Source organism: Pelodiscus sinensis, chromosome 18 (assembly GCF_052426305.1).
Source record: "Pelodiscus sinensis isolate ZL-2025 chromosome 18, ASM5242630v1, whole genome shotgun sequence".
Classification (NCBI taxonomy): Eukaryota; Metazoa; Chordata; order Testudines; family Trionychidae; genus Pelodiscus; species Pelodiscus sinensis.
The window spans coordinates 4,668,181-4,681,550 of NC_143069.1; the positions used below are offsets into that span (position 1 = coordinate 4,668,181).

Genomic DNA, 13,370 nt, shown 5'->3' on the forward strand with positions numbered 1-13,370 from the left:
GTGGGGAGGCAGGGTGGGGGGCTGTGGGGAGGCAGGATGGGGGGCTGTGGGGAGGCACGGTGGGGGGCAGTCGGTAGCCCTAGGGGGCTCTGGGCAGGGTGGGGGGCTGTGGGGAGGCAGGATGGGGGGCTGTGGAATGACAGGGTGGGGGCAGTGGGGGCTGTGAGGAGGCAGGATGGGGGGCTGTGGAATGGCAGGGTGGGGGGCAGTGGGGGCTGTGGGAAAGGGCTGGTGACCCAGCTCTGCCTGCTGTCAGGACGTGGTTAGCAGCAGGCTCTTGGCCCGGGGCCCAGAGAGCTCAGCGAAGAGCTGGTGCAGGTGCCTTGCTGGCGTCACAGGTCGACGCGGCACTTCTCCCCCCTCCCCCCCACCGAGGAGCCGGGTTCCTCCATACAGCCGCAGCCCTGGCCTAGGAAGCTGCGTGGAGCTTTCACGGAGGGGGAAACTGAGGCCTGGCAGCGGCCAAGAGCTTTGTCCAAGGATGCTGAGTGAGCCAGAAGCAGAGCAGGGAAAAGAACCCAGGAGTCCTAGCGCCCCCCACCCCGCTCTAACCACTGAACCCCGCTACCCTGCCAGAGCTGGGGAACGCACCCAGGACGCCAAATTCAAGTGTCCCCCTGGATCCTGGCCCTCCTGGTGCGCTGAGCCCCGAGATCTTGCTGTGACTCGTCCCTGGAGATCCAACCGCCCAGGGCTGCCGGGTCAGCCCTCCCTGCCTCTCCCACACGAGAACGCGCCTTTTAAAAACAAAAACCACCAGCTGAGATTCCCAGGTACTGGCCTGACTCCTGCCACGGGGAAGGAGGCCAAACGAGCCCGAAGTCTCACAAGAATTTGGTCCTGCCTAGAGCAGGGGGCTGGACTTGACCTCCCGAGGTCTCTTGCGGCTCTATGGTTCTATGATTCTAAGTTTTGCCAAACAATTGTCGATTTAGGTGGAATCATTTCTGCGGGAAATGCGGGCAAACCAGAAGCTCACCCACAGTCCTGCTACTTATTAGGCTTCTTTGCCCTAGTAACTACTTAGAGAAGCCGTATTAATTAAGTCTCAATCTGCTAGGAAGTCGAGTTTTTTACCCTGCAAACTCTCTGGGACAGAGACTTGTCAGTTTTGCCTTGTTTGTACAGCCCCTGACGCAAAGGGACCCAACCTAGACATGGCGAGATGCAACCAAGTTCTGTGGCATAATAATTATTTTCGATTCCAGGAGACTTTCTTCGAGGCCTGACATCTTAGCTTTGATACTTGTACAACCAGGATTTTTTTTAAAAACATGGAGAGACGTGATTTTGAGTGTTATCGCCTTAAAAACACACTCAAGCCGGCTTTTTGGATCACGTTCTCCCCGCAAACGGGTTAAAAGTCTAGCAGCCTGAACGGCCCGCTAGCCCTCGCCTGTCGTGAACTGCAGGATGTCCTTATACAACACTTCACTCATGGTGCTGCTGTCTCATGCAACAGACAAAAGCCAAAGCCCAGACCCCCGCCACCGGGGAATCTCCGCACGCAGCGAGGCTATGACACACGCGTGAGTGGTGCTGATGCCGCCCAGCAGAGGGCAGCCGTGCACAAGAATGCTCGGCCAGCGCGTTTTCAAAGGGCAGGGCCCATTTCCTGATAACATCCCAGCAAATCAAAGTCCAGCCCAGTTAGCTACAGATTCAAAGCAGGGAGACGAGGCTGACGCGTCCGTTCTCTTGGAGCCCCCAAGAGCTCTTCTTCCTACTCTGGTTCATTGCTCCCTACCCCCCCAGGGCACCCAGCCTGCGGTGGAGCCTCCAATAACCAGGTGATCTTAATTATTAGGTATATTACAGTAATGCCCAGTCATGCACCAGGACCCCACTGTGCCACACTCTGTATTGCATTGTGTGGCTAATAGGTATATTACGGTAGCACCCAGTCATGCACCAGGACCCCACTGTGCCAGACTCTGTATTGCATTGTGTGGCTAATAGGTATATTACGGTAGCACCCAGTCATGCACCAGGATCCCACTGTGCCAGACTCTGTATTGCATTGTGTGGCTAATAGGTATATTACGGTAGCACCCAGTCATGCACCAGGACCCCACTGTGCCGCACTCTGTATTGCATTGTGTGGCTACTAGGTATATTACGGTAGCACCCAGTCATGCACCAAGACCCCATTGTGCCCCACACTGTATTGCATTGTGTGGCTATTAGGTATATTACGGTAGCACCCAGTCATGCACCAGGACCCCACTGTGCCACACTCTGTATTGCATTGTGTGGCTAATAGGTATATTACGGTAGCACCCAGTCATGCACCAGGACCCCACTGTGCCGCACTCTGTATTGCATTGTGTGGCTATTAGGTATATTACGGTAGCGGTGCGGGACCTTTTTGTGCTAGGCGCTGAACATTTTTATTGCTATTCGTTGCATTGCGGTCGGAGCCCTGGCACAGCCCAGACCCCCCACTGTGTCTGGCAGCACCTGCCAGTCCCTGCCCCAAAAAGTAGATGGACAGGTGTGCACAATTCTTGCCTTATCCCTGCTGAGCTAGGGGGGCTGCCCCCCAAGCACTGAATGCAGCCCGCTCTGGGGTGCAGCGCCACAAGAGACCAAAGCAGGCCCCCTTTGGAATCGTCCCAGCAGGGGGTGTGTGTGGGGGGGGGGAGTGGATCCCCCCACCCTGCAGCCTGTCTCCCTCCCTCTCTCTATTTCTGGAGGCAGGGAATGGTTTTCCAGCTATCAGGGCAGGTCTAGGGGGCAGGGGTGACTCAGATGCTCCATTCTTCTCCCCATGTAGCCCCACCAGCAAACTGATCCCTGCACAGAGAAGGGAGGGGGGAGCAGGGAGGCAGCTGGAGCATCCCCCACCCCAGGGGAAATGGGAACAACCACACACTTCCCCCAGCCAGCTGGCTGACTCTAGGGTGTCCCCAAAGCGCTGGGACAGTCACACTGACCTCCTTCTCCTCCGGCAGGGCTGGCCAGCCAAGGGTTAATCCCTGAGTCAGGCTTTCCCTTCTCCCGGCTGCTGCCAAACCTGTTACTGATCTGCAGGAAGCAGGCACACAACAGCAAGCAATAAACTCTGGAAGGGAGGGAGCTCTCTCTGGCCCAGCTCAGGCTTCAGGGACCAGCCCTCTATTCAAGGCTAGATCAAGATCAGGGTAAGGCACCCAGCAACTGGCAGGCACCCATTTCTACCAGCCACAAAGCACCGAGCAAAAGCTGAACACTAGGCCCCAAAATGCAGCCACCTCTGGGGTGGAACACGGTGGATAGCAGTACTGGCCCCCCCCCCCCACTAGCACCGAAATGCAGCCACCTCTGGGGTGGAGCACGGTGGATAGCAGTACTGGGCCCCCCCCCCCACTAGCACCGAAATGCAGCCACCTCTGGGGTGGAGCACGGTGGATAGCAGTACTGGGCCCCCCCCCACTAGCACCGAAATGCAGCCACCTCTGGGGTGGAGCACGGTGGATAGCAGTACTGGGCCCCCCCCCACTAGCACCGAAATGCAGCCACCTCTGGGGTGGAACACGGTGGATAGCAGTACTGGGGCCCCCCCCACTAGCACCGAAATGCAGCCACCTCTGGGGTGGAACACGGTGGATAGCAGTACTGGGCCCCCCCCCCCACTAGCACCGAAATGCAGCCACCTCTGGGGTGGAGCACGGTGGATAGCAGTACTGGGCCCCCCCCCCCACTAGCACCGAAATGCAGCCACCTCTGGGGTGGAGCACGGTGGATAGCAGTACTGGGGCCCCTCCACTAGCACCGAAATGCAGCCACCTCTGGGGTGGAGCACGGTGGATAGCAGTACTGGGGCCCCCCCCACTAGCACCGAAATGCAGCCACCTCTGGGGTGGAACACGGTGGATAGCAGTACTGGGGCCCCCCCACTAGCACCGAAATGCAGCCACCTCTGGGGTGGAACACGGTGGATAGCAGTACTGGGCCCCCCCCCCACTAGCACCGAAATGCAGCCACCTCTGGGGTGGAGCACGGTGGATAGCAGTACTGGGGCCCCCCACTAGCACCGAAATGCAGCCACCTCTGGGGTGGAGCATGATGGATAGCAGTACTGCCCCCCCCCCCACTAGCACCGAAATGCAGCCACCTCTGGGGTGGAGCATGATGGATAGCAGTACTGGGGCCCCCCACTAGCACCGAAATGCAGCCACCTCTGGGGTGGAGCATGGTGGATCGCAATACGGGGGCCCCCCAACTAGCACTGAAATGCAGCCACCTCTGGAATGGGGTTGGCAGCTGTTTATACAGGGATCCTTCTCCCAGCACTAAGATGCAGTCACAACAGCTCCTCAACAGCCGTACAAGCTCGCTATGGTCCAGAACAGAGGAAGAAAAGAATGAGCCAAACTGAAACTACAGGCAGGAATTTAAGGAAGTGGAAGACAATTAGCCAGACTGGAATTTAGCCAGGAGACCTGAGTGAGGAGCCCTGCCCATGTAAAAACAGCCGTGGGAGCTTTAATAACAGCTCGGCACCTCCATGGAGCTCAAAGCCCAGTACGGTCCAAGGAGAGTCAGTAACACCATACAGCCGGGGAAACGGGCGCCGTGAGGGGACGTGTCACAGGCCTTACAGCTGTGTAGGAATGGAACCCAGCCCCACCCCCTGGCTCTAACCACTAGCCCCCACTGCCTGCCCACTGCTGGGGGACAGAACCCAGGAGTCCTGGCTCCCGATCCTGTGACATTTCCACCTGACCCCAACATCTCTTCCTGAGCCTCTCTGAGGTCTCCCATCCAAGAGCCACCCCTGTTTACCCTTTGGACCCTCCCCCACATGCCCCACAGCTCCTACCGTTAGTGCCTTTCCCTCCAGGCCTCCCTGTCCACCCCCTCCACACACACGAGTGCACCACCCTGCAGAGGGACACCCCTGCAGGCCTCACAACCAGGCTCTGGGATCCTGGGGCATCGTCTGTTCCCACCCCCCTGCCGAGGCTGGGTCCAAGGCCTGAAGGATGAACCAAGTCTGGGCCAAGCTCAAGGGCTACTGACCTGGATCGGTTCCGCGCCTGCTGCTACGTCGCTCCTTGCCTAGACTCTGGGCCCAGGTGCAACGAGTGGGGTCTAGCTAGAACAGGGGCTCACACTCAGGGGTGGGGGGTCGTGCAGTTACTACCCCCCTACACACCCCGCTCAGCATTTGCACTGGGGTTAACCACGCCTGGCTAGGGAAGCGGTGTGAACGCCCCGGGAGGGGGGGTCGCAGCAGAGGGCTGCTGTATGAAAGGAGTCGGAAGTCTGAGCCACTGGGTGACAAGATCCAGCAGAGACTGGGCCCCTGCCCGGCCCTGCCATGCAGGCACAGCCCATCCGAGGGCAGAGCCACCGCCCGGCGCTCGGAGGAGAGCAGGGATGTGATGCATCCCTCCGCGGCCCCGCCACAGCCTGGCGAAGGGGGGCAGGAACCCAGCCCAGGGAGGGGTGGGCCTTGTGGGGCTAAACGGAGGGGGGAGCTCGTTACGCCAAACGATTGTGCCTGAAAGATGAACTGTAGCCAGCGGTCCCCACCCGGCGGATCCGGATCCGCCGGGAGATCTCGGAGCCTCGGACAGGGGATCCTGACTGGTTTGGCCAAGAGCCTACCAAGTGTCGGCACTTCAAGTGCCCCTCCTCCGCATTGCTGCCTGCTCGCTGTGCAGGGCCGGGGAGGCGCTGATGTCATGGTGCCCCCCTCCCACCGTGTATCCCATCTCCACAGAGCAGAGTGGGGGGCACAACAGGACTTAAGATGGAGTTTGCTGGCTGCTTGCGGGAGTGCTCCAGGGCAGGGGGGAGCCTGCGTTAGCCCCACGGCACCACCACCCAGGGGCCACCTGAGGTAAGCAGGGCCCAGTCGGAGCCTGAACCCCTGCCCCAGTCAGGAACCCCCTTTCTGCACCCCAAGCCTCTGCCCTAGCATCCCTGCATCCAAACACCCTCCCGGAGCCTGCACCTAGAACCCCTCCAGCACCCCAACTGCCTGCCCGGAGCTCAGCTCAGAGCCCCTCCCGCACTCCACATCCCTTTGTCCAAGACCAGAGCCTGCCCCCCAACCCGCTGCCCCAACTGGGGAAAGGGAGGGAGGATGGGGCGAGCAGGGGCGGGGCCTTGGAGAAGGGGCACGAAGGAGGCGGGGCCAGGGTGGCTGGGTCGGAGGCAGATCCTGGATTGCACAGCAACTCCACAAGTGATCCCGTGTTTCAAAAGGTCGCTGACCCCTGCGGTAAACCCTCCGTCACCCGCACCCGAATTCCCAGCACGGCTGAACTCCCCGACCTCTCAGCACAGCCCTCCGGCACCCAGACCAGGGCCTGGCCCCTCAGCTCTTTCCCTGAACGCAGCCAGGGAGTCCAGGCCCCTATGAACCCAGCCAAGCTTCTGGGAGCTGGAAACCCTTTCGTCCCTTTCCTATCAGGCAAGGAGCCACGGCCAGGCCGGGCAGAATTTCCACTTGTTGGCCAAACCCTGCAGCTTTGGGGAACAGGCGCGGGACGACCCCATCCCCTGGGAGAGGACGAGGAGCACGGAACTCGGCCCCCAAACCTCCAAAGTTGCAGTTTCCCATAATGGTGTAGGAGTGTAGCCATGTAAACAGTTACACGGGCCTCCGGGTCCGAATCCCGGGGAGCCGGCTGCCTTCCCATGCTGCTGCCTCTACCAGCAGGCGGGAGCAAAAGCTGGCTCCCGGCACGCACTGGCTCCCGGGGAGCTGGCTGGCACCCCACGTGTGACCATGTAACCGCTGAAATTTTCCGTGGTTACTAGATTTACACGCAGTTTAACATCCCTGGTTTCCAGCCAAATGAAGAGATATGGGTGCCGATGGAACCCAGTCCCGGCCCAGTGTGTGGCCTCAGCTTGCTTTCTCTCAGACCCTCCGTGGGGCTACCGCCCCACCACTTCCCACATCCCCCCTGCTTCCACTTCCTTCCCCATCCCCCAGGGCCCAGACCTGCCCAGCCCCTCCACCATGCACAGCATCAAAACAACACAACTGACGTTAACACTTCCTATCAGGGAGGCTGCTCATACCGGCTCCTAGACACCCACCCACCATGGGGACACACGCAATTCCAAGCACACAGTCATGCAAACAGTCTCACCACATGCACCACATTCATCCATACAACCCACAACTGCAGTCACACGCAACCATGCAGATTCACAATCACACAACCGCACAGTCAAATGCATAGACCCCACAATCAAACACACAACATTCAGTCGCAGTCACACCATCAGAACAGGGCTACACAACATGCAATAGCACTGTCACCTGCCACAATCATTCACACACTCACAAGGCAAATACACAATCACACATCTTATCATACACACAACTCCACACCCATGATACAGATACACAGTCACATAACATACAGTTGCAGCCAGAAGTACACCCCACACACCCTTCACCCCATGGGTCACACATCCCAGTTTAGAGACACAAACACAGCAGTAGCACACACACACAGGGGCCGATCTAGACACAAATACACACACACCGAGTCAGCGCCTCTCCCTTCTCTTGGGCCCAGAGTTTCCTGGTTCCTCCGTTTGCCGCCCCCCCGGCCACCCCCTTCCACCCTTTACCTTCTGGTCCACTATGGAGCACGCCAGCTGCTTGACATGGGCCAAGTCCGACGCGGCTGGGAGCAGCACGAACTCCCGGGTCAGCCCGATCTGGATGTGGAACGACACTCCCTGGCAAGCGGCGCAGGATCCCGGCGGCAGCGAGGCGAGCTCCGGGGTTGCCAGGCACCCTCCCGGGGTGCTGGGGGAAGAGGGGAGGGCCGGGGGCCCGGCGCAGGCGGGTGGGGAGGCCATGCTGGCCGCCGGAGAGACGCACAGACCCCCCCCCGCCCTGCTGCCCGAACCCAGGCGTCCGGGTCTGGCTGTCACATCCCAAGGGGGTAGCGCATCCCGGCAGGGCGCGGCGCACGGGCAGGGGCGCACGGGCGCTGGCCAGGGACCCGAGGGCGCACGGGCGCTGGCCAGGCAGGGCGCGCGGCTGGGGGGCGCACGGGGAGCCGGCCGGCGCCTCTCGCTCTCCGCCGCCGCTTCTTTCTTTTTCTTCCCCCCAAACTTTACGGGCGCCCGGACAGAGGAGGAAGTGCCGTGAGTGACAGGCCGCGGGGCCAATGGAGAGCTCCGGGGATGAAGTCAGGCGACTCTCCCCCCCCCCACACACACCTCTCTCCACACCCCGCCCCGCAGCCAGCATCCAGCGCACACTGGGGCACCCGGACACCCCCCGCCCAACACTTATCCTGCTGCCCCCGCTGGAAGGAAGCGGCGAGGCCAACCCGTCCCGTCTGTCTCCAGGGGTAGTCGGTGTCCCGCCCTGAACAAGGCGGGGCGGGGGGCAAGCCATGTTTCCTCTCTGCCAGGATTCCCCCCCCACACATCCCAGTGCCCGGCTGCCCTAGAGCGCGCGTCTCTTGCTGGCACCACCCGCCGCCCAGCCTGGGGGGGTCCCTCTCCCCGTCTGTGCCCCCCAAGCCGGGGGGCGCCCCCGGCTGGCCCCAGGGAGACGGATCCGCTTTGGGGTCCTGCCTGCCCCCTGCTGCCTCCCCCCCCCCCCCCCGGCTTCGGGGTTCCCCAGGACAGAGCCCGCGAGCGCGGGGAGGCTGCAGCGGAGGAGACGGCTCTCGGGCCACCGTGCGCCCGGCGAGGCGAGGAGCCGCGTGGCCGGTCCGCACAGGCGGCGCGCGCAGGGTGGCGAGCTGGCCCGGGCGTGTTTGCACCGGGCTGGGGGCAGGGGCAGGGCAGCGGGGGCGGCCCGGGTGGCCCAAACGTGCCGAATCACAGCGCGGCCCGCGGGCTCCTGGCGCCTGCCCCCCCTCCCCCGCCATGCGCCGTCCTGGGAGCAAGTTTCCCCCTCGGGGACCTTTGCTTGTGGGTCCCCCGGCTCCCAGCTCTTCCCCAGGAAGGGAGCCGGGGAAGGAAGCGAGCGGGAGGCAGGGTCCCACCTCCCCCCCTCCAGGGCTCCGAGCAGCCACTCGGATCTCTGCATGGCCTGCTTTAGACAAACATCCTGCCGCCCTAGACGGGCTGGGAGCTCCCCCACCTACAGAGACCTGGGGGCAGGACAGGACCTGTCTAGCCAGGCTGCTGCGGGGGCTGGAATGAGCAGGGGGAGGAGGGCAGCAGGAGCTGTGAGGGGGCAGAGCTGCGAGCCTGGGGGTGCCCCCAGACCCCCACGCTTCCTTCTGCCCCCCAGAGTGAGTCCTGCTAGGCAAGAAGCCTAATGTTACTCACATCCGGGGAGGGAAGCAAGGATTAGCCCAAAGGCCCATCTACCCTGGTATCGGGTCTCCTGCAGTATCCGGGCACTAGCTGCTGCAGGAAGGTGCCCCCTGGCGGGGAAGGATGGAATAATACGCCCAGCAGGGATGTCACCTCCTGACCCCATCCTGGAGACCCCGAAAATCTCAGAGCCTGACCCACAACAGCCCAGAGAATATCCCCACAATAATTCCCAGGGCTGATCCACCGCCCACAGGAGCATGCCAGCCACTGAACATGAGCCGGGTCGGAGGCTGCGGGGAGCAGCTCAAACTCCCAGGTCAATCCGATCTGGATGGAAACGACACCCCATCACAAGAGTGGGACCAATCAGCCGTGGCTGTTCGCTGGTTAATTACACTCCCCATTAGAAACTTACCCCTTTGAAACCCTCGCTCCCCTGCATTTTAGCCGTGGCTATTGGTCAGCAACAGAAAGGAACTCAGGCCTTTCCTGCCTCTGGAGCTGCATGTGGCAGGGAGTTCCAGCCTCTCGTGCGGTAGGAAACACGTGGCTTTTATCCCTTCCTTAGTCACTTCTTTCCGGGGGCTTCTGGGCTCCCGTTCCTGCCCCAGCCTGGAAATCACAGCCTCTCTGCTCTGCCTTTTCCTTAAACAGGCCTGGTCTTTCCGTCACACTCTGGCTTCCCCATCTTTACTCAGCTCTGGCCCCCCACTTTGTTCCGCTCCTTTCGGGGGCAAGCGGAACCAAACCTGCTCTTCCACGACAGGGCGGCCCACTACGATTGAGAACGGCCGCCAAATATTTCTGGTAAGGACGGCGTTGTCACAGGCTGGCGTGGAGCTGCCCGTAACCCGTCGCCCCATCTCAAACCCAGGTATCAAGGCTGGCACCTCTATTGGGCAGATGGGGAAACTGAGGCACAGAGTGGCCCAGTGACTTACCCAGCAGGGCAGGGGCAGAGCTGGGGACAGATCCCAGGTTGCCTGAGTCCCAGCTCTCTAGGCCGTGACCCAAGAACTCAGCATGCTAGGCGCTGTCCATTTTTACAGCTTTATTACGGTTATTCAAGGCTGGGTAGGAGTCAATCACAGCCCAGAATTACACAGAGTAGAGCAGAGGAGACAAAGCTGGATCCTGGGGATTATTAGCTACCAGCAGGGGAGACAGGAGGGAGAGGAGGGACCTGAAAGGGGCCCTAAGGAGAGGGCTCCAAGCTGCCACAGAGGCATGGCCTCCATTTTCCTTTTGCGTTTATCTTCCTGACCGGGCCCTGCACCACCCTCCCCGCCCAGGGGAAGGAGCCGGACAGGTTGGGTAGCATTCCAACCCAGCCAGATAGGCCAGACAGCTCCACCCAGGGCCATCCGGGCACCCCCCAGCAGCCCTGGTGGGCACTGCCCCAGCTGAACCTAGGGTGGGGATGGCTAGGATGTGAAAGCACCCCCCGCGGTGCCCCAAATAAGCATGCTCCAGCCGGCCAGGCGAAGTGCGCTGCCAGCTCGGCAGTGTGCTGTCCGCGCCTCCCTCCCTCTGGTGAAGGCTGGGGCTGACTTCCCCACTTACTTGGGGGACCAGGGAAGTGCATTCACACCCTTGTGGTCCACATTTACAAAGAAAGCCCCCCCCCCCGCCAGATATTCCTGCGTGCGGGCACCTCATCCGGCTGGCTAGGTGCCGGGGCCGCATGGGCAGAGGTGCTGGGCACGACGGTTTGCGGGGACCCCACCCAGGCGCCTCCCCACGTTCGCAGACGTGTTCTCCAGCACACAGGTTTCTGCACAATGGGAACCACAGAGCACATGCCTCTGTCTAGGGTGCATGGCTGCAACGTGTGCACACGTGCGTGCAATGGATGTCCGTGCGTGTGCGAGGCGTGTGCGAGGCGTGTGCGAGGCATGTGCGAGTGTGCACAGCGTGTGGGCTTTGAGCAGACGGTTGCTGGGACTTCTGCCAAGGGCTCTCTCTCAGCCCCGGCCCCACCCTGTTTACATGGGGAAGAGCAGACCCGGCCACACCCTCATGGGAACCTCAAGGTGCACTGAGCGGGCTGGGCTTTCCGGCCTGCCGTGCAGCCGGGCCCCGCCGGTTCCAGCGTGGGAGAGGGCTGAGCGGGCCTTTGTTCAGGGCAGGCTCTGCAGGTGCTTCCCCCCGCGGCCCCTCCCCCAGCCACGGCCACGCAAATAGCGGTGGGAAGATGCCCAGGCGGCAGGCCCATGTCTGGAAGGGAACTGGCCCATGTCAGCTGCAGGGCCGCACGGCCCCTGCCCCTCCAGCCCAACCTGCGGAGCCCCTCGGCTGCCTCCCACCCCCCAGCTCAACTCCCAGACCCCTGGGCTCCCCCCAGCTCTGTGGCTGCCCTTCCATCCCCTCCCCAGCTGTCACTGCCCCTCCATCCCAACCCACAGGCAAGCCCAGCCCTCCCCCCAGAATTGTGGCCCCTGGCTCGTGCCTCCTTCCCCGGAGTAGTACCCCTGGCCTGGCCCCAGAGCTCTGAAGGAGGCTGGGGTCGTGCCTCCCGCACCCCCAACCAGCCAGCCCCTGCAACCGAGCCACCAGCTCCAGCAAGATGGGGGTACAGCCAGGTGCCCAGCTTGCCTGCTCCAGCCTCTGGCACCACCACAGCAGGCTGAGGGACGGGGGCTGGGGGACTAGGGCAGAGCATGGGCAGGGCCAGGTGAGCTGCTTGGGAGGCAATGAGGATCCCCCCCCTCCCGTGCCCCAGGGTTACCAGCCAAGCGCTGCGCTGCCCCTCCAGCCTGACCTGCAGGCCAGGTCTCTTCCTCCCCCACCTCAGGAACTCGGCTGATGCCTCCCCAGTCCTGCCCACAGCAGCCCTGCCCTCCCCAGAGCGCTGCCTGATTCCCAACTCGAGTTCCCTGCCCTTGCTCAGGCGTTCACTCAGTTTTTGTCTCCCCTGCACAGTGGACATGCTGCAAGCGTTTGCCAGCAGGTGGCGCCCTACTTCCCAAATGGGATCCCCATCGCTTGGGTCCTTGTGTGAATCGCTGGCCAGGGGTAGGCCTGGGAGGGGTTCAGGGTGCCGGCTGCCCTGGGGAGAGGACTGCTCCCGCCCCCTCTCACCGTAGCAGCTTGGGGCCAGGTGACAAGCGCCTCTCCGTGGCAGCCACAGCTCCCATGGGCACAGCCAGGGCAGGGGGGGCATGTCCCCCGCCTGGGGCAGGACCAGGACAGGTTCACGGGCTGCTCCCAGCCAGAGTGAGGAATGCAGCAAACTGCACGTTCCCCTCGCTCCCTGCCAAAGGGGAACAGCCCCATACAAACTGGGGACCTTCAGCCCCGCCCCCTCTCTAAAGGGCACATGGAGGGTGGGAGGCTGGGGCAGTCCCAGATGGGGGGGGAGGGGTCATATCTCCAGTCAGCCCCTTTCACCTGCCTGAGTCTCTCTTCTCTGCAGGGTTTTAGGAGAAGCAATCCCGTTCCAGACACATCCCCTTGCCCTGGAACAATCCAACCCGGACCTTGCGTTGAGTTCCGAGAAGAGGATGCTTCCTACCAAATCCGCTGCTCTGAGGGCTCACGGGTTAGGAGGAGTTCTTCAACAGACAGACATACGTGCTCAATAGACAGTGGAAAAAAGGAGCACCGCCCCCTAAACAAACCGCAGGAAGAGGAGCAGGGAATCAGGGCCCCATGGCTGGGCCTTCTGTGGTCTGCTAGTGCCAGCCTCTGGCCCCACGTTGGCTGGTTCAAATCCAGTTCCTCCTTTCTTCCGAGGAACTTTTGCTGCTTGGAAATAAATGCAAGCCGTGGGTGGGTGCACTTGGGTTCTGTCCGGGAAGTTTCCTGGCAGCGGCAGCTAAAAGCACCGCTCAAACCTACTGGTAAGAAATAAACCATCCAGCCATATAAATAAACCTCACAGACATGCCAGCCCAGCGTGGGGGGAAGGGAACTGAGGCCCAGAGCTCTGTGGGGCTGGGCCCCTGTGGAAATCAGCGCTACAAGCTTCCTAGAGGTTTGGCTGTGCGTTTTGCCCCCTCCCTACATGCTGCACTGCAGAGATGGCTGCATTTCAGCTGGGGAGTGTGGCCCCCTCTATACAAAGCTGCGTTGCAAAGAGAACTGTGAAGATCTGGCTCAATACAGGCACCCGGAGGGGAAAGAAC

The 13,370-nt window shown here is 61.7% G+C and overlaps 1 protein-coding gene across 2 annotated transcripts in view; it reads right to left on the minus strand.

Moving 5' to 3' along the window:
- The window catches only part of PRKD2 (protein kinase D2), a 39,111-nt gene extending 29,357 nt beyond the window's left edge, over positions 1–9,754 (minus strand). Inside the window, exon 1 of one of the 2 annotated variants that reach the window (XM_075915006.2) lies at positions 9,659–9,754. In XM_075915006.2, the coding sequence (XP_075771121.2) occupies positions 9,659–9,685 (27 nt within the window). In that variant the 5' untranslated portion in view covers positions 9,686–9,754. Of the gene's footprint in view, positions 1–7,584; positions 8,307–9,658 lie in introns of those variants that run through there. The other variant, XM_075915005.2, reaches the window with a different exon arrangement.
- Between the last annotated feature and the right edge of the window lie 3,616 nt (positions 9,755–13,370).